The 21,715-nt window shown below is 40.3% G+C and overlaps 2 protein-coding genes across 3 annotated transcripts in view; both read right to left on the bottom strand.

The window, feature by feature from the left end:
- Positions 1-1,125: 1,125 nt before the first annotated feature.
- Positions 1,126-9,185, bottom strand: ttpa (tocopherol (alpha) transfer protein). Of its 2 annotated transcripts, none has more exons than XM_069173294.1 (5): positions 8,701-9,185; positions 7,088-7,241; positions 5,129-5,322; positions 4,555-4,665; positions 1,126-4,179 (listed from the first exon to the last, which is right to left on the bottom strand). In XM_069173294.1, the coding sequence occupies exons 1-5, from the start codon at positions 8,878-8,880 to the stop codon at positions 3,937-3,939; spliced, it is 882 nt and encodes a 293-aa protein (XP_069029395.1). In that variant the 5' UTR covers positions 8,881-9,185; the 3' UTR covers positions 1,126-3,936. The 2 variants fall into 2 exon arrangements, with proteins under 2 accessions (XP_069029395.1, XP_069029396.1); XM_069173295.1 differs by having other exon boundaries at positions 3,999-4,142.
- Positions 9,186-14,156: 4,971 nt separating this feature from the next.
- The window catches only part of LOC138212780 (xenotropic and polytropic retrovirus receptor 1 homolog), a 45,810-nt gene continuing 38,251 nt past the window's right edge, over positions 14,157-21,715 (bottom strand). The window contains exons 13-16 of the mRNA XM_069173342.1: positions 19,319-19,485; positions 19,075-19,214; positions 18,559-18,780; positions 14,157-17,410 (exon numbers count right to left, since the gene is read on the bottom strand). Coding sequence (XP_069029443.1) covers positions 17,356-17,410; positions 18,559-18,780; positions 19,075-19,214; positions 19,319-19,485 — 584 coding nt within the window. The 3' untranslated portion in view covers positions 14,157-17,355. The remainder of the gene's footprint in view (positions 17,411-18,558; positions 18,781-19,074; positions 19,215-19,318; positions 19,486-21,715) is intronic.

Below are 21,715 nucleotides of genomic sequence, written 5' to 3'. Positions count from 1 at the left end.
CACTGGAGCTGCTCCACAACAGACCTATTTCACAGAAGTGTGTATATATGGTAGGTTGTGTAACGGTGACCAAACACTATTGCAATTTTATGGGGAAGTAAGTGGTTGGAGAGATTATGGAAGGTGATGAGGACACATTTTCCAGTCAGGTAGTCAACAGCGCTTCATTTACAGACTCTAGCTGTTTTAATATACAATTATGATTTCTTCAATCATGATATTGGTAAGAAAGAAAAAAAAAATCCTTGGCAAGACATAATTACATCATGTCCGAGGTCCTTATTTCCAGCCTTAATCAATGACGTTCATTCTGCACACCCACTAAAATCATCAGTCATGTTAGGGAAAACAAACACATTCTTTGTTGTCCTCATTTCAGAAGGGTTGAGACAGTCTAATAAACTACACATGAACAACAGCTGATTTGAAAGCAACCAGGACGGAGAGGGTGGTAATGACAAACCATGTTACAAGAACATGTCCTGCAACATCCTGCAACAAAAAAAGGCTCCCACGGTTTATCTGTCTCTGTATTCATCTTGTGAAAGGTAAACTTGTACTGTGCATGATGCCAGACTCCAGGATTTGCAGTCACAGAGCAGATAAGTGAGCACGGCTGATAGACGTGTTGACTGATCTGCTGACTCTGATCAAAGGTCCGAGCAATGACGCTGCACGAGGAGGGAAACCGAGAGGGAAACTGACAGAAAACAATGTCAACATCGTGTTAATAAATCATTATTTTCATATTAGTATCCAATCAAATAGTCTCCTGATGTGACCTTTGCTTGTAGTGACGGTCCTTTTAAAAAAAAAATCCTGAATACAGTGAAAAAAGGAAAAACTAAACAGAAGCTATACAGAGCAGCTGTAAACATGTCACTCAGTTACACAGGTCCCGGTTAAAACAGGAAAACAGTCACTCTGTAGAAGTTTGACCACTATCTGTAATGGCAATATACATTATCTGTATAAGTGTATCTACCAGTGATAATTTTTTACTTTAATACAACCACTTTTCTAAAAAAGTTCGGCTGTTGTGTAAAATGTAAATAAAAGCAGAATGCAATGATTTGCAAATCATGTAAGCGCATATTTAATTCAAAATAGACCAAAGACAACATATCAAATGTTGAAAATACAAGATTTTATTGTTGTATCATAAAAAATATAGGCTTACTGTATTTTTTATTTGATGCCAGAAACACCTTTCAAAACAGTTGTGACCGGGACATGTTTGTTACGTGTATTCATTGCTATGTATGATATGTGTTACTCTGCTTTATGTGCGTTACAACATTAAGTTGTTGGTGTTAATGAGTATTCTAACTATAAGTCCGTATTGGACTGAAAAATACCAAAACCATTGGAAGTATGAGTAGAACGTGATGGTTGAAAACAAGGAACTTGTAAATAAAAGTGTAACCGATAACTGTCAGCAAAAAATAAACACAAATAAAAAAAATAGAGCTTGACATGTTTCAATACACACTTTATTAATAACATATTGAGCCCTTTATGTCAATGACCTACTATTGTGCACAACTCATGCCTGTTTAATCGTTAGAAGACATACAATACTAACGGCGCAGATAAAATAATACAAAAAAATAGCTTAAAAAAAAAAAAATCATCTTAGCCATATAACATTAATCAAATTAGTATAAAAACGTACTACATGTGAACATAATAACTTTTCAATCATTTTAATGGGCTCAGTATGACCCGAGAAATACTGTACATTCATCATTTTTAAAAAGGGCAAAGCATTACATTTGTAAATTAGACATTTTGTCGAACACGTTAGGTTTTGCAGCAATTAAAAAAAAATTATAAACTTGGTCTGTGAAGCACATTTACATTATTAAATAATGTTGGTTCTGATAAAGGTCTGTTCTTGTTAAAAGGCTTTTTCCTTTCCACTGTTTCAAAGTGCTGCTCAAGAGGGAATTGCCAGGATTCTCTCTGCAATACTGGAAAGTCTCGTCCTCACGATGTAAAGGACCCAGAGATGAATTGTGTTGGGATTTGGCATGATAAAAAATACAACTTTATTGACCACCGAGCCATCCGCAGCTCACCTGCAGCTCGAGGATATGAAAAACCTCTAACCCTGCAAGTTGGACCGGATTGGTTCCCGGGGTATGTGACATATGAAACACCCAGCGCTCTGAATCTGGGTTTCGGAGACTGTCATACTCTCACTGCATCAAACTCTCACAGTTTCCTCTCCACATTCCAAGAGTCAGCATGATGTCAATTCTGGCATTCACCATCACTGTTGATGAGAAGCTTCTTCCTTTTCAGTGATGTTGTTGTCTGCAAGTTAGTTATCAGAAGTAACTGGTTTGGGTTAAAACAGGTTCATGAACCAAACTCATGAAAATGAGGACAAGCAGCAACAAAACCCAACACGCAGACAGCAAGTGACAGAGATAAGAGGGTAAACTAATATGAATCTGACACAGGAGATGTGGATGGAACAGATATGTTTCATGTTGCTGTAGAAAGGAATGAGTAAGTTACAGGATTAATGACTCCCTCTAAATGTTCACTAAAGAAATACTTTCCGATACATGTGTTAATGTAACCCCACACATGACTTCAGGGTCAGTCACTTTGGTTCCCATTTCCTGCCCTGCATCTAATACTGGACCGGAAGACCTGCCGTAACGCATCTCTTATCAAATAATGTGGAGGGTTAAATAAAATAAAATCACAGGTAGCAATGTAACAGTTAATAAAACAACATTTATATATTTAAATTAACAGCTCAGCCCAGATTCACTGCATTAAGAACAATGAAGACAAAGACAAACCTCAGAATGAACCTCAACCTGAATTTAATACCATCGAGAGGCAGAGGCGCCAAAATGCAGACTACCAAACATCTACCGCAACAGGAAACCAGTATTCAGCAACAGCAAAAGTAAAGCAGAGCGAACGCCAGCACACTCAAGAACTGTGGCTCTAATAACTGGAGACAATAGTGAGTCAGAATTAAATTATCATTCATCCTGCATGAAACAACCCCAGTCATCATCTGTAAACAAAATAAACAACCTCATGGCATGCCAACAGGTGGCAGGAAGCTCTTCAATAGGCTGTGAACTGTGAGCAATCGGTCAGCAAATCAGGGAACAAACTTGTATAAGACTTTACCGACTTGGGGGATAAAAAGAGGGTGAGTTTGTGGGTCTAGGTCATAAATATAGTGTCCAGCAGGTGATGTCGCACCTGCAGGTGTGATTATTTTGGGTGTTAATGACACCAGGTTCTCTGAAGTTAAATAAAAACACACTAGAACCGACTGTTGGAGAGTTTTAGGGATTTAGACCAACTCAAATTCTAACGATGTAAATAGCCATGGTGCAATACTTCTAATAACGTCACAGAGTGATCAGTGTTCAGCAGAAGATTGCAATGGGTTACAGGAGATAGTGGAAAAAAAGATGGTAGCCCAGACATAATACCATGACTTATAATATGTTAATTAACAATCTTTGAAGGTGTTGATAGTTGTTTTTGTTTTTTTTTGCCACTATTTCCAGTCTTTATTCTCAGCTCAGCTAACTACGTTCAGACTCCAGATTGGCACTAAGACATGAGATTTACATGAACCATTTCATCTCACCCTTGGAAAGAAAGTAAACCCGTGTATTTCAATTAAAAGATACAACTTTGGTTCGATATGTAATGAGCAATATGACCCGGAGAAGTTAGTTTAAACTCATACATCACGTAAACACAAAGCCTATCAGATGGATTTGTCCTAAAGGCGCAAACCACCATAGAAATTGACCACTCAGTTGCAGATCTCCTGACACAGCCAACGATTTTCACAGTCAGTATTCAAGAGTTAAGGACTTTATAAAAGGCTGCAAGAAACAATGTCACAGTAAAAAAAAACAGCCACCTGTATGTTGGATCCAAACGTCATCCCTCAGAGAGTTGTTCAGTGTCCACTGAGATCAAGGATTCATCAGGAGTCAGGGCGATGTCACCCGTAGGATGAGCAGCAATCTGCTGCAGGAGCCTCTCGGATTGAAGCAGGTGATTGGTCCAGTCCTGACACGCCTTTTTTATTCCTGGCCCCTCCCCTCCGTATTCGGGAGGCAGGACATGTGGCGAGAAGAAGTCACCTAAAGTATCATGAAAATCAGCCCCGTGCATGTGGATCTGCAACAACGAGCGATTTTAGGGTTTAAATGTATGTTTAATGACATTCACGCTCTTTAATTATGTGTAGAAGACAAAAGACTTGTTAAACTGCCATTCCCCTCTCCCTCTCCCCCCATCCCCTGGTATCATAGACAGAGGCAAGAACAGAGGTTGTTGGGTGGATTATGTTAGCCAAGTCCGTCAGACTCATTGACGTTAACATCTTACGGCCCTGATCGCGGCTCCAGAGCATCAGTAGCCTATTTGTGTTGTGCATTTATTAATTTCATTGTCTTACGCTGGGCTATCCCCCCTGTTAACAAACAACCAATCACCAAACAGCCATATCCGCAGTACAGTGAAATCAGTGTGTGAGATAAAGAGGGAGCTTACCCTCTGTTTGATCTTATCTGGCAGAAAGGGACGAATCATAGCGAAGACTGGACGGAAGAACATCGGCTCATTGACCAGATGAATTCCTCGAACCTTCAGCGGGAAAGAGTCCTGAGCACACAAACACACACACAGACACACAAGTGTAAAAACAGATTAAGCGAGCTGATTGAACCAAGGAGGTCTATAAAAATGATCCAGAACAGCCGATAAAATCTGGCACATTATAAATTACAAAAAAAGAGTGTGAGAAGAATTAAGCAATACATGTTTCAGAGGCTCATAGTGGAACTACAACCTATTAATTTATAGGGACTTTTCCTTTAAATTGCCACCAGTGTGTATATTTTAATACTGCAATCTCTAAACAATCAAAAGTTATATTTCTAGCCGCAAGAAGCAGCTGATCATTGTAGTTTACAGTAAAACACCATCCTGTTGAAACAAGCAGAGTTGATTCTGGGTATAGAAAGTCAAGAGATAAAGCCTATAAAGTCGTAGGATTAATAACAATAATAATAAACCCTCCCAAAGGTCGCAAAGTGTTATCTGCATAGCGTGATTTTAGGCCTACCGATAGTACAGAGGATATCTTCCTGGCGAGGGAGGGGTTAATCTGTAGGGCGTGGCCTAAACTCCACCCCTGCAGGTCAAATATGGCCTTCACACCCCGCCTTTGCGTTTGTGTCTCCGTGCAGAGGATCTCTGATGTCATCAGGCTGACCCTGAACACCTGGAAGGCCGACCAGTCTTTTGGGTTCCACTGCCCTGCAGACAGACAGATGTTACTGCACCTCACTGAATACATTCAGGAGAGAATTATTGACTGTCAATAATAATACAGTCAATAATTCTCTTAAAAAAATTAGGCCAATGCAGAAGTGCCTTAAACTGCAATACCACAGAGTGCCACTCGAGGTTGGCCGGTTTCCATCGACCCCCATTTACCTTTTCCACAAGTTTTCTGTATATCATTCCCTAAATTCACTCTTCCAGAATAGTTTTCTGAAAATAATCCCTCATTCATTAGAAAATAAGCTTCAAAAGGACGTGTTTTTTTTTTTTCTTGGGGGAGGGGTGGGGGTCTGTTTGGTTGACAGGCCTGTGGTGCAGTCAGGTTACAGCTATCGGTGGGCGGGACGTAGTATCGTCAGGTTTCCAATCAGATCAGTCAGATCCACCGCTGGCTCCTCCCCCAGCTCATCCATATGTTCACTTCCTGCTCCAAACCGCTCGGGACTAGCAAGATGCTCGAGGCTTCATAACAAACCAACGTGTGACGTCACTGCTGGCTGCTGCATTATTTATCTCAAGTATTTATGTGCAGTGGATCTTTTCTAATTGGGTTTTTTGGTCTTCTTAAATCTCTAAATCTAAATAAGGAGTACAGTTAGCATAGCAGAGGAGATCTCTGGTTCTGATCAATTTGCACCATTTTCCATGGTACGTGTTAAGTTTGTCAGGTTATGTTGAATTCTCTTCCTGGGTGTCAAATTTATGGCTGGAGGTCCATTTTGAGAAAGTGGTCAAAACATTCTAGTTGCTATGAAAAAAAACCGACAACTTCAGCGTTGTTTTAAAGTCAAATGAATGAATATGTGAAAGCGCTCATCTGCTCAACAACATCACATCTCTTCAGCAGATTGAACTATAAATCAACCTGTCTGCCGTTAACCGTTTATTTCTAAACACTGACACTGGACCAGTGATGACATTATCATTTGGCTATCGACAGTTAGAGTTCCTAGAAATTCAAGACCTCGTGTAACAACATGTTTTCCTGCCTTGACTCCTCTGGCCAACGCTATTTCTCAAATCTCAATCAACATTGTAGAGGGCCTCAAAAAGGAAGATCAGCCATCCCGACTCCCCAGGAAGGATGTCAGACAGAGTCATTACACTAAAATGCTCAGAGCTGCATGGTGTTTCACTTCAGTCAAATAGTGCTGCATTCAAGGTTGGTTAGAAAATATGTCTATAATACTGTAGTTGTTCAAAGGCAAATGTCAGCAAACCCAGATCCGCTAAATTTCAGATGCACCGGCGGAACCGATAAAAACATTTAAACACAGTAGACATGTTTTTGGAGCCCTGAGAGGTACAGAAAGGTGAGTGTGTGCTAGCAGGGGGCGGGGCTAAGGAGGAACATAAAACTGATCCAAATATGACCTATAGGCAGAACAGTGGAGGGCAGAACCACAGCGATTCAAGTACTTGGTCCAATCTGTGTATGATGTCCTCCCGAGCCCTTCCAACTGTTTAAGCTGGGGCCTGGCAGACTCATCTGCATGCTAATTCTGCCAGAACAAAGGAGCATATCTTCAGCTGCCGTCCGAAGGCTTTGCGAGATCTGCAGCCGGTATCAGACAGCATCTGTACTGGCATTCACTTTAAGTCTCTTCGTGGTTCTTTTGAACTTCTCTTGGGTCATTTGGCTGCTGTTGTTTTCAAGTCATTTTGCATCACTTCATAACTTTTGGCCCCTGGGCCGGTGCCCAGTTGGCCCATGACACACAAACACACTTATACTTACCAATCCTATAGAGGAGCACCCTGCTGCCAGTGTGGTCCCGCTGTGGGAGGACGGTGTGGTACGGTGTGTTGAGGAGGCCCAGCACAGAGGAGGGAGACAGACAGCTGCTGATCTCAGGACTCTCCCTCCGCCACCGCTGGTAGTTCAGCAGGAGCTGCACGGGATACATTCAGGGACATCAGGGAATGGATGTGGAATCTATCATCACCTGTGAAGTTTTGTAATCTTTAACCTACTTTGTTATCTGAGCACAACCCTCAGAGTAAATGAGCTGGAGATCAAACAGGAAATAAATCAAACATTCTGAGGCTGTTTGTCTGTAACAAAAGCAAATTCAGAGAACTAGTTATGTGGCAAATGTCAGAGTCCGTTTGTGTGTGTGTGAATCAGAACAACAGAGCTTTGACCCGCTTGGCTGAACTACGATAAACAACTCAGCCGTGCTTTGGAGCACCATGAGTGTAACAAGAAGACCTGCAGTGGTTCTACAGTCTGTCTTTAGAGATGCTGTAGCAATAAAACACCACCGAGTGTAGAGTACATCTTTGATTTCTAAATGAAACTCAATTAATTACTGTGCTGCCGACAAGATCACTGGGTTGAAAACTGTTTAAAGCTTCAAGTGGGATCGGATTCATTTTTCTGTATCAGAAAGCAAACAAACAGAAAAAAGCAACACTGTATATTTATATTGTCCTGTTGTGTATCATCTTTCATTAGATCTTCCATACCCTTCTATCTTTCTGACCTTATGTCTTACAGAGTCGTACTCCCACATAGATGGACCACATGAACAGCTGTGGGCTGGAGACAGTTCGAATTACACGTTATGTGAGGCCCAAAATAAAGTGAAAGTGTGTTTTTAAGTGTAGTTCCAGACTCTTTTTATTTGGCCTTTGCACCCGATGATCAAATGAAGCTGAATGCAAGAGTTCAAAACCCGTTGTGTCCTCATTCCTTTTGGGCGAGTACGGGCTGTAACCATCAGGAACCAGGAAGTTTTTGTTGCATTAACAAATTACTTCAGTTCACCTGAAACAACCTAAACATGGAATTTTTCTGAGGTGATTCAAAACTATATCTTAAAAAAGTCCTTATTTTGAGACTTTTCTATTGTACATTCATAATGTTCACATTAATATGCACTTTTGCTCAAAGTCAACTGATTTGGGCTCCAGACCACACCTTTATTTTTAATTTTGACACAAATTTTTTTTTTAAAGATTAATCAGACATCAAAATTGTTGAAATTGATTTTCTGCCAAATAATTTTTGAGCTTTAGAGTTTCTGGATATTTGAGTGAATAATGACACTTAACACTACTTAAATGAATATTTGAAAGACAGTAAATCTAACTTGGCTTTACTAACTTTCGCTCAAGTGGGAAACGACTCAGACAAGCCTCCTGTGAAATATCCCTTTAAAACGGGCGAAAAATAATGTAGGTTCGACTGCAGCAACCCTCCATGTAGAGGGAGGCAAAAATAAAAAATAAAAACCTCCAAACTTTGATATTACGGTTTAGTTTCTGTAGAGAACAAGTGCTCCCGGACTTTCAGTATGCTGCACTGTTTTTTCGGTGCCGGGTGTGAGTGCGGTATCGGTGCTGTACCTTCAGGGAGAGCTCCGCGTCGAAGTCTCTGGCCCGCAGAAACTTGAGCAGAAAGCCGTCGGAGAAGGTCGTGACCGCGGACAGCTCACTGGCCTGCAGGGCTCCCCGCCGCAGGCCGCTCACAGACGGCGCGAGCTGCTCCGAGTCATCGGGGAGTTCGCTGAGCTGAGGACCGTTCATGTCGCACTCCGGTCCAGTTACATGTCAGCGCCGCCGGAGGGACGCGGCAGGAGAGGGCGAAGAGACGGGCTGCACATGGAGGAAGGGAGGGAGGGAACCGGTAGGTCGGTGTTTACTTCACTGCCGCTCTTTGTCAGAGTGTGTTGGAGTTTTAGACCATCGGAGGCCGGTTCGGTCGGTCCCACCTTCAAAGGTCCGTTTAAGGAGTCCAACCTAGGTTTGGTGTTTGAGAAGCATAGTGCCAATCAATAACAAAAACGTACGTGTGTGTGTGTGTGTGTGTGTGAGAAAGAGAAAGAGAAAGAGAGAGAGAGAGAGAGAGAGAGAGAGAGAGAGAGAGAGGACGAAGAAGAAGAACAGGATGAACCAAATGGAGCAGTTTGTGTCTCTGAAGTTATTTTGTGTTTGGAGTCATTACATGCCGCTTTGCTTTCGTGCTTTTAGCCTTTTTTTGGGCCTAAACTGTAAATGTTTAACTCTATTTGTTTAATTTTATGCATTTTATTTGTTCTTATGCATTTTATCTGTTCTTATGCATCTCATTTATTTTCCATATTTTTAAATGTTCCTTTATATCTGTTTTTATGTGAAACACTGCCTGTAATTCTCTTGCTGTGAAGCACTTTGAGCTGCATTTCTTGTATGAAAGGTGCTATACAAATAAAGTTTATTGTTATTATTATTAAATGTAACGCTTTCTTTCAAGTGTCAAGTAACTGCAGTGGGAAACTGAGGCTTTACTGAAATCTAAAAATACTCCTGCAGGATTGCGAAGGCTTGTATACAACTAATGAATACACACTGGGACTGCTCAGGTTTTCACACAGCCTTTTGTTTCTCTTTTTTTCTAGAGATTGTACAACCATGTTTCCCAAAAAAATTGGGACATTGTGTAAAATGGAAATCTAAAAAAAATATGCCATAATTTGCAAATCACATGACCCATATTTAATTGAAAATAGACCAAAGACAACATGTCAAATGTTGAAATGGAGAAATTGTATTGCTTTATGAAACATATATGCTCATTTTGAATTTGATGCCAGCGAGACTTTTAAAAAAAAGTTGGGATGGGGCCAACAAAAGACGGGAAAAGTTGTTAAATGAAAAAAAAAAACATCTGGTCGAATATCTCACAACTAATTAGGTTACCTGGCAACAGATCAGTAACACGACTGGGTATAAAAGGAGCATTTTAGAGAGGCAGAGTCTCTCAGCACTGAAGATGAGGAGAGGTTCACCACTGAAATTTCATTTCTGACAACTGTTGTCATTGTCAACCAACGTGAACACAGTTAAAGTGGAAAGTAGAAAACCGTCCTGTGGTGTAACAAATCAAAATTCGTAATTCTTTTTAGAAATCATGGACGCCTCATTCTCCAAGCTAAAGAGGAGAGGGACTATCCAGCTTGTTATCCACGCACAGTTCAAATAAATTTAATTAATTAAATATTGGTTGATTTGCAAATCATCGCACTCTGTTTTTATTTACATTTGTTTTACAGCGTCCCACCTTTTTTGGAAGCAGGGTTGCAGTTTCCTGCCCCAACCAATCAAGAAACAGGATCAATAAACTCATAAACTGGTTTTATAAAAACAATGTTAGCGTTACCACCAGAAAACACAGGTGTTATGTGAAATCAGCTGTCAAGTAAAAATCGCGCATTCAAAATCCCACGTAATAAAGTAAAGTATATGCTGACCAATGCTCCCTGTGGGTATACTGTAAATCACATTATTCGATTGTTAGTGCTGTATTTTATAGCTGGTGAAGGTGGAGCTAGTTTTTCTATTTATTCAGTTTATTACAGTTCAGGGGCTGAGTCCTAAAGGTCAAATAAATCTGGGGCTTTGTGAGACGATTATTGGAGTTTTATTTATTCATATTTATAGTTTTGACCGAATAATTGCCTTTTTTTTGTAAAATATGGATTGCTTTACCTATAGACATGACATTTGTGTTCATTAGCCAAAAACACTGGTTAAACTCCATTTTATTATGTGTTGTCTTACGTTCAGTTTTATCCTTATCCATTTAATTTTTTTTCTGACTTTTGAATTACATTTGAACGTTTTTATGCTCCTTTATATCCGTTTTCATGTGAAGAACTGCATAGAATTTTCCTGCTGTAAAACTTTGAGCTGTGTTCATAGTATGAAAGGTGCTATACCAATAAAGTTTATTATTGTTATATTGATTTTGATTATAATAATATGTAATAAAGGAAGACTGAGTCATGTTGGAGCTTTAGCTGTTTTTACTGAAAACCTGTAACGGGTTGGTGAACCGGGCGCCTCTGTAGCATCACACTGCTACAGGAGCCTTACAAGACAACACCAACAGCACAGCCACTGATTCTACAATGCTTCTAATCAATATGTTCACCAATATACTGTATAATGTATTTTAAGAGCTCCGGGTCAGACCACAGTTAGGTCAGAATGTGGATTTAAAATGTCCTCTGTGTTTTCAATAGTAAAAACGCTACTAGATGGAGACAAACATGCATTAATTTTTTCATCAGATAAAATTTTGCTTCCACTAAATGGCTGTCATTCATGTCAAGGTTGAGTTCACAACTTGCTTTAAGTTCCACACGGAGAAAGCTTTGTGACTGAGCATCAAGTGTCTCACATCGTAAAGTGTCTGAAACTCCCCAAAAATACTCATGTAAAAAAAATAAAAAAATGGTGAAATATTTGTAAAATAAATCATATCCCCGGGTTGTCGTCTTCCGAGAGGCTCCATGCTGCAAGTGAGGAGGTCCGGTGAGTCCAAGAGGAGGAGGATGGATGTGTATCCAACAGAAGTGGCCAACAAGTGTGTTTGACAGACCAACTAACACCACGGGCAGGGATCAACAAACAACAGATGATTTTAGAGGTCAGACTTTAGAAACATGCTCAAAGAGTGGACGGCAACAACAACAACAACAACCCTGTTTTCCTACTGGTGATTACAGATGTGCAGACAGCTGTTATTGCTTCCTCCGCAGAGACCTTCAGATTCTTCAGAGCATGAAAATGGATTTCAACATTAGAACCTTTGTGTTCAATCATACCACTTGATTACTAAAGCTATTCCTCATGTGGGTCTAATGCTGGATTCACTTGGTGTTCGGAGCAAAAATCAGATATCGTATGTGACTGTAGCTGTATCTGAGATGATGTCCAGACAAAAAGACAAGATGTCCAGAATAGCTTTTAACCTCATAAGACAACTAACACAATATGTTCCACGTCATTAACCAATAGAGACCCTCTGGATCCACAGTCATCTCAGGCTTTTACAAACAGAAATCAGCATCACAGACACTTGTCATTTTTGTTTCCTGAAGTCGGCCCCTGGCACTTCCTTCCTGATGACATCACGCGGCTCGTGAAAGACATATGATTGGTCGAGAATCACAGTCTGTCATGTCTCTGCCGATTCACTTCAAGAATTTATGAATGTCTATTTGATAAAGTGAACATCTGCACAGCATCAAGAGGATGATCTCTGTCTATCCAACTACATTGTTCTCAACAGTTCGTGGGCTCTTGGTCAAACTTGTTTGGTACACTGTTGAACGACACTGTTATATTTAAACATTCCTAAAACATTTTGAAAGAACTTGTTCTTGGTCCAACAGAAGGGCTGGGTATCACTTAACATTTATATTATTTATATATCATTTTCTATACATGTTATTTTATTTCAGTGGTGATATAATACCAAAGTTCCACTGGCTCAATTGGTGAAATATAAACAAAGTTTCATACACAACTTTTCTTTTTTTTCATTTGACAAATATTTGTTCTAAAAACAAAGATTTTCCCGAGAAATAGCTAAATTTGGAGAAGGTCTAGAATGATTTGAATAAAGAACAACTAATGAAAATCCCAAATCAAATCAGACATTAAACGGTGGCTTGTGGAACTCTCATATCATATCAACACACTTCTGAAAGTATCAAAAATAATACTGAGATTTGATACCCAGGCCGACCATCAACAGGTGGATCTCATTTGATTGACAGTTGGAAAAAGAAAGGAGGAGATCACCTGTCTGTCACCATCTCAAACAGCTACTAAATAATAATAATACTGCTACTAAAAAAAATAAGTGTTTTTCATGTTTAAAAGAAATGCCTGTCATCATCTGTAGAAAGAAAGAACCGAGTCGGCCCGCCTGCAGCTGACATGATGAATTCCTGAAGCAAAATATAAATTGCATAAACTAGAAATGATTTGGTCCATTTCCTAGATTTGGATACTTATAACGAACAAACACATTAGTGGAGTCAGGATTCAAAGGATACATTCATAAAGTGAAGGCCGGCTGACTGTCAGGAAACTTCCGTTCTGCTCGGCAATCAGCAGGTTTAAGGTGCAAATGTGCCGGCAATATCCTGAGAACAAATCTTCATCCCATTTCATCTCCCACTCTCTGTGTCGCTGCTGTTTATAATACAACAGTGGCTTAACAAAGATCTCATTTGAGTCAACTTAAAAACCTGAGGAATGACAAAATAAAAGTCCTAAAAAGGGACACTGTTCTGTCTGAATGGTTGTATTATGTCTGTTGCATGGAAATACGCAGGAGAAATATTCTGATTAAAAGATAATTAAATGAGGACAATCCAACTGCCCTGATTTCTCTTGTCATCCATGTTTGTGTGTGTGTGTGTGTGTGTGTGTGTGTGTGTTAGGGAGACAAACCCTGAGCTCTGGTGGTTAACAAAAGGCAGCAGCGCTACATTTACTGTCCAAAGTGACACCAACAAACCAACAAAGGTCGAGAGAGCCGACGAGCTGAAAATACTTCTGACATGACTTTTTATTTAACTCATTTTTGACAAGTTATTCATTCTGAACCAAAACTAACTCCAGCTCTCAAAAGTGCTAAGAAAAGTCACCTTAAGAAAGGAAGCATGATGTAGGAAAATAATGCACCCTCAGATGATTTTTACTTTGCAAGACCTAGTATTAAAGTAAGACACTAGATCTTAATAAAATTGATTTCATTTGAATGTGATTTGAACTGCAACACCTTCTAACTCAAGTTTATTTCAGTTTATAGCTTCATCATTAATGGATACAGAAATTATTAACAACTTTGAGCTACTTTCTGCACTGCCAAAACACTGATTGTCCTACACCATCATCACGCTACACGGTGGCATCGTAGTCGCTGACAGGCTTTTATATCCTGTTGAGTGTAACATGAATGTACGTCTATGCTCTTACTTGAGCCAAAGCACCTGAAATATCAATGAGGACAAATAAAACAGACGCTATGGGAATGTTAGCATGTATTGAGAGCATTCATTACATGTGAGAAAAACAATATCATCAGTTTTTGATTTCACATGAGTAAGAAATGTAGGTTTATTTCTCTAATTGATTTAAACTGAGAATGAAAGACCTTGACAATAATAAGACTTCTCTCATTTCACAGAGTCAAGAGGACCCAAATCAAAACTTACCAAAGTCAAAACATTAAGACACAGAAGTATCTTCCAACAAAGTATTTGTTCTGATGCAGTACACACTAGAGACCTCAGGTGGTTCTTTTACTGTGTATTTAGAAAACGTAAAACAAGGTCATGAAATCTAAAACTCTACTGGAACGTAAATGCAGTTTCCACAAGTCTGATCCACGGAAACTGCGTTCACAATGACGAAGGGAGAAACAGGACAACAAAAGTTTGGCATTAAAGTGCACACAATCCTTGAGAGACCCCTATTGCTCACCGTTGACTGACTTCAAAGCTTTCTGAAGTGGATCACATGTTGATCACTACAATGTGCATCCACAAGCTATTAACAAATTCATGAATGCAGAATGGCTTGAAATAAACAGTTGATTGATAAGAGTACTGAAAGAAAAAAAAGAAAAAAAAAAAAATCTAAACCCATTCTAGCAGTTACTTTAAGACCACAACATGAGCGGGTGTTGGACCCGCTGGCAACACACAGCGTGTCAACCACTTTTTGGAATGTGACAAGAAAGCAGAAAACAACAACATCTTCACTGTTTGAGAGACATTTAGAAAAACCTTCCTCTCCAATGGAACCACAGCTACTGACAGCAGAGGAAGGTTTCATTTTGTGGCTGATATCATGGCAGCACAGACTTGACATTAAATCCTGCCATGTCCACACAATGACAAAGAGTTGCTAAACCGAGTTTGCCTGTATGCAGACGACGTGGTGGTGTGACGGAAGAGCCAGATCAAACAAACAGACTGAACTACCAGCCACTGAGGAAAATGACCATCACATCTCATTTACAAGCAGGCTTTCAAATAATCAGATGAATTGCAGGACCAATAAACAAGTAAAGACTGGGTTAAAAAAACAAAAAACACTGACCGGGTTAAAAGTACCTGATGCCAACGACAATGGCTATGACATGGTCCATTCAGCAGAATGTACATTTCCACAGCACAGCAATGTCATAAACATCCCTCTGCTGCTCTGAATTCAAATCTTTATCAATTTAAATATCAATTCCAGGTTTTCCGCATTTTCCTCCGACAGTAAGCAGCTGCCAGAAAATCTGAAAAAATAAAAGCACTGAAATCAACTGGGCAACCTGTAGAAGAAATGAAAGTAAAAACAGCTGAGTTTATCACAGAAAAGGCTGCCGAAATCTACAAATTGCTGAATTTATCAAGGCACCAAGTAAAACATGGAGGGAGCTTTAAGTTTGCATTAACTGGAAAGCAGAAAGTGAAATTAGGACATACAGATATATTAAAATGACTTTTTCTCAAGACAAACATGTTTTTTTCTTTCAACCACCCATTAATCCTGAGTGACACCAGAACATATGTACCCTGTCAGATCCACACCCTCCTTTGATTGGGAAAGTTTGAACCAGTAGGTGACAGACAGATGACCTCTCCTTTTTCTGTTATCGTCACATTTCAATGAACCAGTTTCACAGACGAGGTTTCCAACATTCTTCAGTTTCTCAATCAAGACTTCAGGGGACGAAATAAAAAAAAAAAATCCCTTGGAATTCATCTTAAATCATTTGACAGGAAGTATTTCACCATCTCTCACACTCAAACATACACAAATAAGTTGACATACATTCATCATTACCATTTCCCAGTGGAGAGTTTCTTTTGTTTGTTTTTTTACACAGAGCGAGGGGAGTTACTACGGAGCGATTAAGATCTTCATCTTTTTTCCCAAAAGCAAAATACAAATTCCTTCTCACGCTGAACAGTCTTTCCAGCTGCTTTTCCAAACAGCCTGAACTTAGCACTTCACTTCGTATTTTTTTCTATTAGATATTTTCAGAATATTTTTACACCACCTTCTACTTTGGTCCGTCTCATATATTTACAACTACGGTTACAAATAATTGCAAGTCTATGTGTGTGTGTGTGTGTGTGTGTGTGTGTGTGTGTGTGTGTGTGTGTGTGTGTGTGTGTGTGTGTCTCTTCTTTCCAGGGTCTCAAAATGAATAACGGTTGAGTGTTACACGTCCGTGAACAATACAACGTACTGAAATCACTTTTTGTGTGTGGGAACACATGGTAGGCGTCCCGTTCCAATTCACTTCTCTGAAAAAAGTGTGTCTTTCTGTATTGTTGGTTTCCAAAGCGTGTAAAGGTGCAGGTAGGCAGCTCTGTGATGATTCAAGGGGCGAAGCTGAAGAGCGAAGGAGAGTCAAGCAAGTGACTGTTGGCATCACCAATAGTTCATCAGCATTGTCTGTTGGCGCCGTAATGGAGGATGGGGAAGAGGAGGAGGAGGAGGAGGGAAGAGGAGGAGGAGGAGGAGCAGGAGCAGGAGGACACTTTTCAACTCTTTTAATTGTCTTATTGCAGAAAAAAGAGCTTCTAGTTCATTCCATGGTCCGAATTACAGGGTGACCTCAAATCTCTGGAGGTGCCAATAGTACATCATTTATTGAAGGCCTCTATCTAAGCATTACCTGGATGCTGGGAGTGTAGCACGCAAATAGTTAAAGGACAGCAGGAGGCTTGAAGTGGGGAGACTCTCCCTGTGTGGGATCTGGGACGCACCGAGAGGGTGCAGGGACACTTCACGTCAGGGTGATCGCCTTGTGTTTCCATTTAGCTGCATTGTTCATGCTAGGTTGAGGCTCTAAGGAGAGCCAAGCAATGGTGCTTAAAGAGTCCACTTCTGGGTGGCAGTCGATGTCAAGGAGAGAGGTTTTTCACCCACTGCTCGGGTAAGGTAGAGTTTAAGTGATAAGCCCACCATTGGTTATTACTGAATGACCCTGTACTTGGGTTGGTTGTTCAAGAGGTGAAAGTTCTTCCCTTGAAATAGTTTGGAACCCAATCAGAGGCTCATGCGTTGGAGGAAAAAGGTTAAACAGGCATGAGAGTTGAAAACTCGTCCTCGGTTGAGAGTTCAACGCCCGCTCGCTGGGTAAATCCTCATTTAGGAGGCGGAGTTTCCTCCCTTGAATAAATTCTGGACCCAGGCGAGGGGCGTGGCCTGATGTCAGGAGTCATCGTCAGTGTCATCTATCAACACTTTGGTGTCACGGGTCTTAGACCTGAAGGGGAGGAAAAAAGAGAAAGAGGTTAAAGTGTGAAATATCTGCATCATCAGTTAGTGTGTTCGCTCTTTTACTTTTCCACACTTGTGTGCAGTCATCTCTGTACGAGCGCTACAAAAGTAAACGCCGACAAAAACCTTTTCCAAATGCAAACTATTTTGATAATTGATTAATCATTTTGTGTCATTTTCTAATTTAAAAAAAAAAAGAAAAAAAAAAGCTAAAATTCTCAGCCTCCAGCGTCTTAAATGTGAAACGTGGTTCCTTTAGTCTTCCGTGATGATAAACTTCACTTGTGGACTTTTGGTTGGGACAAAACTAAGTATTTGAAGCAACACTTTGGGAAACACTGGTTGAAATTATTTTCCATTTTCAGACATTTCAAAGATCAAACAACTAATCAATTCATTGAGAAAGTGATTAACAGATTATTCGATAATAAAAATAATTGTTATTTTCAGCCCTAATTTAGAACGAACTCAAAACTACCAACCCGTAGTAGAAATGGAAAGAATTCCTTATTCACAGTAATATCAACAATCAAAACTATCCATTTAGTTCTGATCCTGCTACTGTTACACAAAGAGAACAACTATTTATATGAGAGGAGGTATTTCCATCTGGCAGGTCAACCACCAACTATAAAGAACTACAGTCCTGTGTGATGATGTCAGTAACAACAAAATCACTGAAACTAGCCTTTACCAAAACCAGCTAATCTCACAAACACACAAACTTCTTGTTTTGTAAATCCAACAGATGATTATTTACTCTGACTGTGCCCGAAGGAGTATTACTTCCTGCCTATTTTTGGAATATTATTCCTTGTTGAGAGATTTGTGGAATCCATTTTTCAGAAAGACGAATGAATGAAAGACGTCACTGCTTAATTTTTTTTTCATTGAAAGCTAAATTTGTTACATCTGTGATTTATTCTTCAGTGTTCTGTATCATTTGATGATATTGATTTATTTTGTGTGACTCAGAAAGCTGTTAATTTAAATAGTCGGCGTGTCAACAGTAGGTGCGTGGCCCTGTTTGTTGCCAGTCTGAGTTATCAGATAAAATTGGTCCGGCTTTAGCACACTGATTCTGATCAGTTCTAGTCGGGGCGGTCCGGGAAGGATCCGATGATGAACACTCACTGTGAGGCGAGTCTTGGCCTGCGTAGACTCATGCTGTAGCTCCTCTTCCAGCTCTTCTTGCCCTGCCGGTTCCGGACTCCGTCCTCCTGGTCCATCATCTGCTCCAGCAGGGTCTGGTCGTCAGCGTTGAGCGGAGCCACGCTGATGTCTCGGACGGCCCTGAACTCACCACAGTTATTCAGATGTTCATTTTCCAGTCGGAAGAAGTTCCACACGAAACGCCTGCGAAGGAGAAACTCTGACAATTACCGCCCAGTTTTACTTACATGCTCCAAATTTACAGTTTTCTCCGGCACCATCTCTATAATATACAAACGTAAGTCCTACCAGATCCACGCCTACAGTTATATGAAAGGAGATAGCAACATTTGTATCTGACTATTCATATGGTGCTAAATCTGGAAGAGGAGAGCAGAAAGGCTAAAGATGAATAATAGGAGGAAAAATAAATGGAGCATGAAAAGAAAGGATGGATTTAACAGAGAAAAGGGTAGAAAATAGAGATATTTTATGTACCTAAAGACCTCCAGCGGAGCCAGTACCGTGGCCAGTATGTCAGAGATGCCGTGAAAATCAGTGAGTGTGGTGAGGGAGACAGTTAAAATCCATGAAAAACGCAAGAGCACATCCTCCACTATGGCACTGTAGTAATAGGCCTGGAAGGAGAGCACAAAGAACAGGAAGAAGACACGCATCAACACATTTCTGATTTCTGATAAAAGGTACAGAAAGAATCAGGCCGGACTGCGAGGAGAAATACCTTCTGTGGGTAAACTATCTCCTCTCTCAGAAAGGTGTTCTCCCCAGCGTTGCGGTCAAAAAGGCCCCAGTCCATCTTCAGATCCCAGACCAGCGTGTAACATGAGCTGATCACCAAACAGCCGATGTACAAATACAAGAAGATCTGGGCTTCGGCCGGGGCTTTATCTGAGGAGGAGAGCGGTGGAGAGGTAAGTGAGATGACAAACAGGAGACCGTACGATACAAATGGAAACGTCACATACAGTCAAAGTTTCAGTTTTAATTTAATTTCCATCAATCTGAACACCGTGACGGTGAACGTGAAAACCTAGTTTTAGAAATGTTTGCAAATTTATTGCTAAAATTCTGAAAGTATTCAGACACTTTGGTCCAATCCCATTTCCCACCCAGTGTTGTCTTGGCTGTCTGCTTCAGGTCGTCGTTGTGCTAAAAGGTGAACTGTGTCCAGTCAAGAAGGACCACCTTGTGTTTGACTGCAATCATTCCTCCCTCATCAGTTCTAACCAAACAACGCTTCACCTCGACAGGAAAATAATGACAATAAAACCAACTATCTTCTGTATACTCGCATGTGTTTGGTATTTAATAGAGCAGTGATCAACAAAGTGTGGCTCGTGTTCCCCTGGTAGTTCACACGGCTCCTCCTGGTGGGCCACAAGAGCCTTCCTGAAAGACCTAACAACTGCTCTCCAACTGACCCAAGATCAAAACACTTAGGATTTAATTTCATGTTATTACAAACAACAGTTGGATTCTGACAGCTCAGCGGTTGATTGCAATGAGTGGACGAGGTACAAAACACTGTCGAGAAGCAACAATGAACCAGGTCAGAAGAAGTTCTCCACACCAAAAAGGAGTCTGAGTCTGCGGTTCAGTGAAAAGATGTTTCCACACACTGCCCACTGCTCATTCAGAAATTGTTGGTATCTGCAGCACTAACCTGCTTTATGGAGTAAAGAAACCAAATATTCATAAATTACGGCTTTGTCTACAAAGATATTTAAAATGAACTCATATCATCTTATGCACCACACTGAACATGGACCAAAGAAGGCAAAGGAGAGAACTGTCTGGGGAGATCAGAGAGAAGAAAATAGGTAAGCATGAGACATGTTAAGGCTATTAGAACATCTTGATGTTCCTCCAGCAGTAATTATTACTGATAAGTTGAAGGTCCACAGGCCTGGAGCCATCCTCCCTGGACGGAGTCGCAACAGATAAAGATCAACCCCAGACTGAACAGAAGGACGGTGATTATAGTAAACAAAGAACCAAGAAAGCTTTTCAAAGAGATTCAAGCTGCACTCCAAAGGTCAAAGGTGAAATCTCAAGACTATCAAGGCATTTGGGAACAAAACGTGCTGCCCAGTGTTAGAAACTCTGTCTCAGTCTCAGGTTACCTGGAACCTGAAAACTAAACAAAACTAAAACTACCCGAGAGCAACTGGGAGCAAAACATTGAACGATCCTGAAGTGGCTTCATGAGTCCTGACCTGAATCTCTAAAAACAGCTGAAACATGCAGACGCCCTTCAAACCTGAGACCAGTGGAGCAGTTTGCTCAGGTCGAGTGAACCGAACTCACTGAGAGTGTTTTTCCACCAGCGACCCCTCCATCAGGTTTTCTGTCCTCTGCAGAGGACTTCTGCAGCTCTGTTCCAGTAATTTTATATTTTTGGTCACATCACTGATCAAACACCTCCCTGCTTGGTTGAGGTGAAAACACACCAGCACCGAATGCCACGCGTCAAAACCGCCGCTCTTATAATTTTCAATACTAAACTCGTACATTGATGGCAGCTAATAACAAGCATCAACACTAGGACACATCTGACCACACGTTGGAGCCACAGCAAACGTCTTGAATACTTCGTCTATGAGAGATTGCAGATTCACATTTTAAAAACGTGTTTTCACTTCATCATTATTGGGGGTACATTGATGTATAAAGTGACAATTTTATCAATTTAAATCAAATCTAAAACACAATAAAGTATGCAAAGAGTGGAGTCCTGGTCTGAGTACTGAGTGACTGTAGCTGCCCTTCTGTGTTGATAAGAAAACTCAGAACATTATTATTAAACCATTTCTGAAATATTTAACCTCTACACAAAAAGGATTCTTTAAGAACCTCAGATTTCAATAAAATTTCATGTTAACTATGTTATGTTATACCATAACCATGCATAACAGCTCACATTGGAAACTCAGCATAATGTGTTTCTTCAACACAACAGTCACATCCTACTCACTCCCTTTTACTTTTACCTTTTACAAGAATACTGTTATCACTCAAAAATGTGTCTATTGCTGGATAAAAAACGGTAAAATCCCTAAAAGCAATAAGAAGAACAAAAAGTTATATTTTGTATTAAAAACAATTGAAGCTTTTAGCT

This window comes from Embiotoca jacksoni, unplaced genomic scaffold, assembly GCF_022577435.1.
Source record: "Embiotoca jacksoni isolate LCO1_2020_lvr unplaced genomic scaffold, fEmbJac1.0.p SCAF_59, whole genome shotgun sequence".
In the NCBI taxonomy this organism is placed as follows: Eukaryota; Metazoa; Chordata; class Actinopteri; family Embiotocidae; genus Embiotoca; species Embiotoca jacksoni.
The sequence above is the reverse complement of the archived record's forward strand: the minus strand, read 5'-3'. Positions and strand labels throughout refer to the sequence as shown.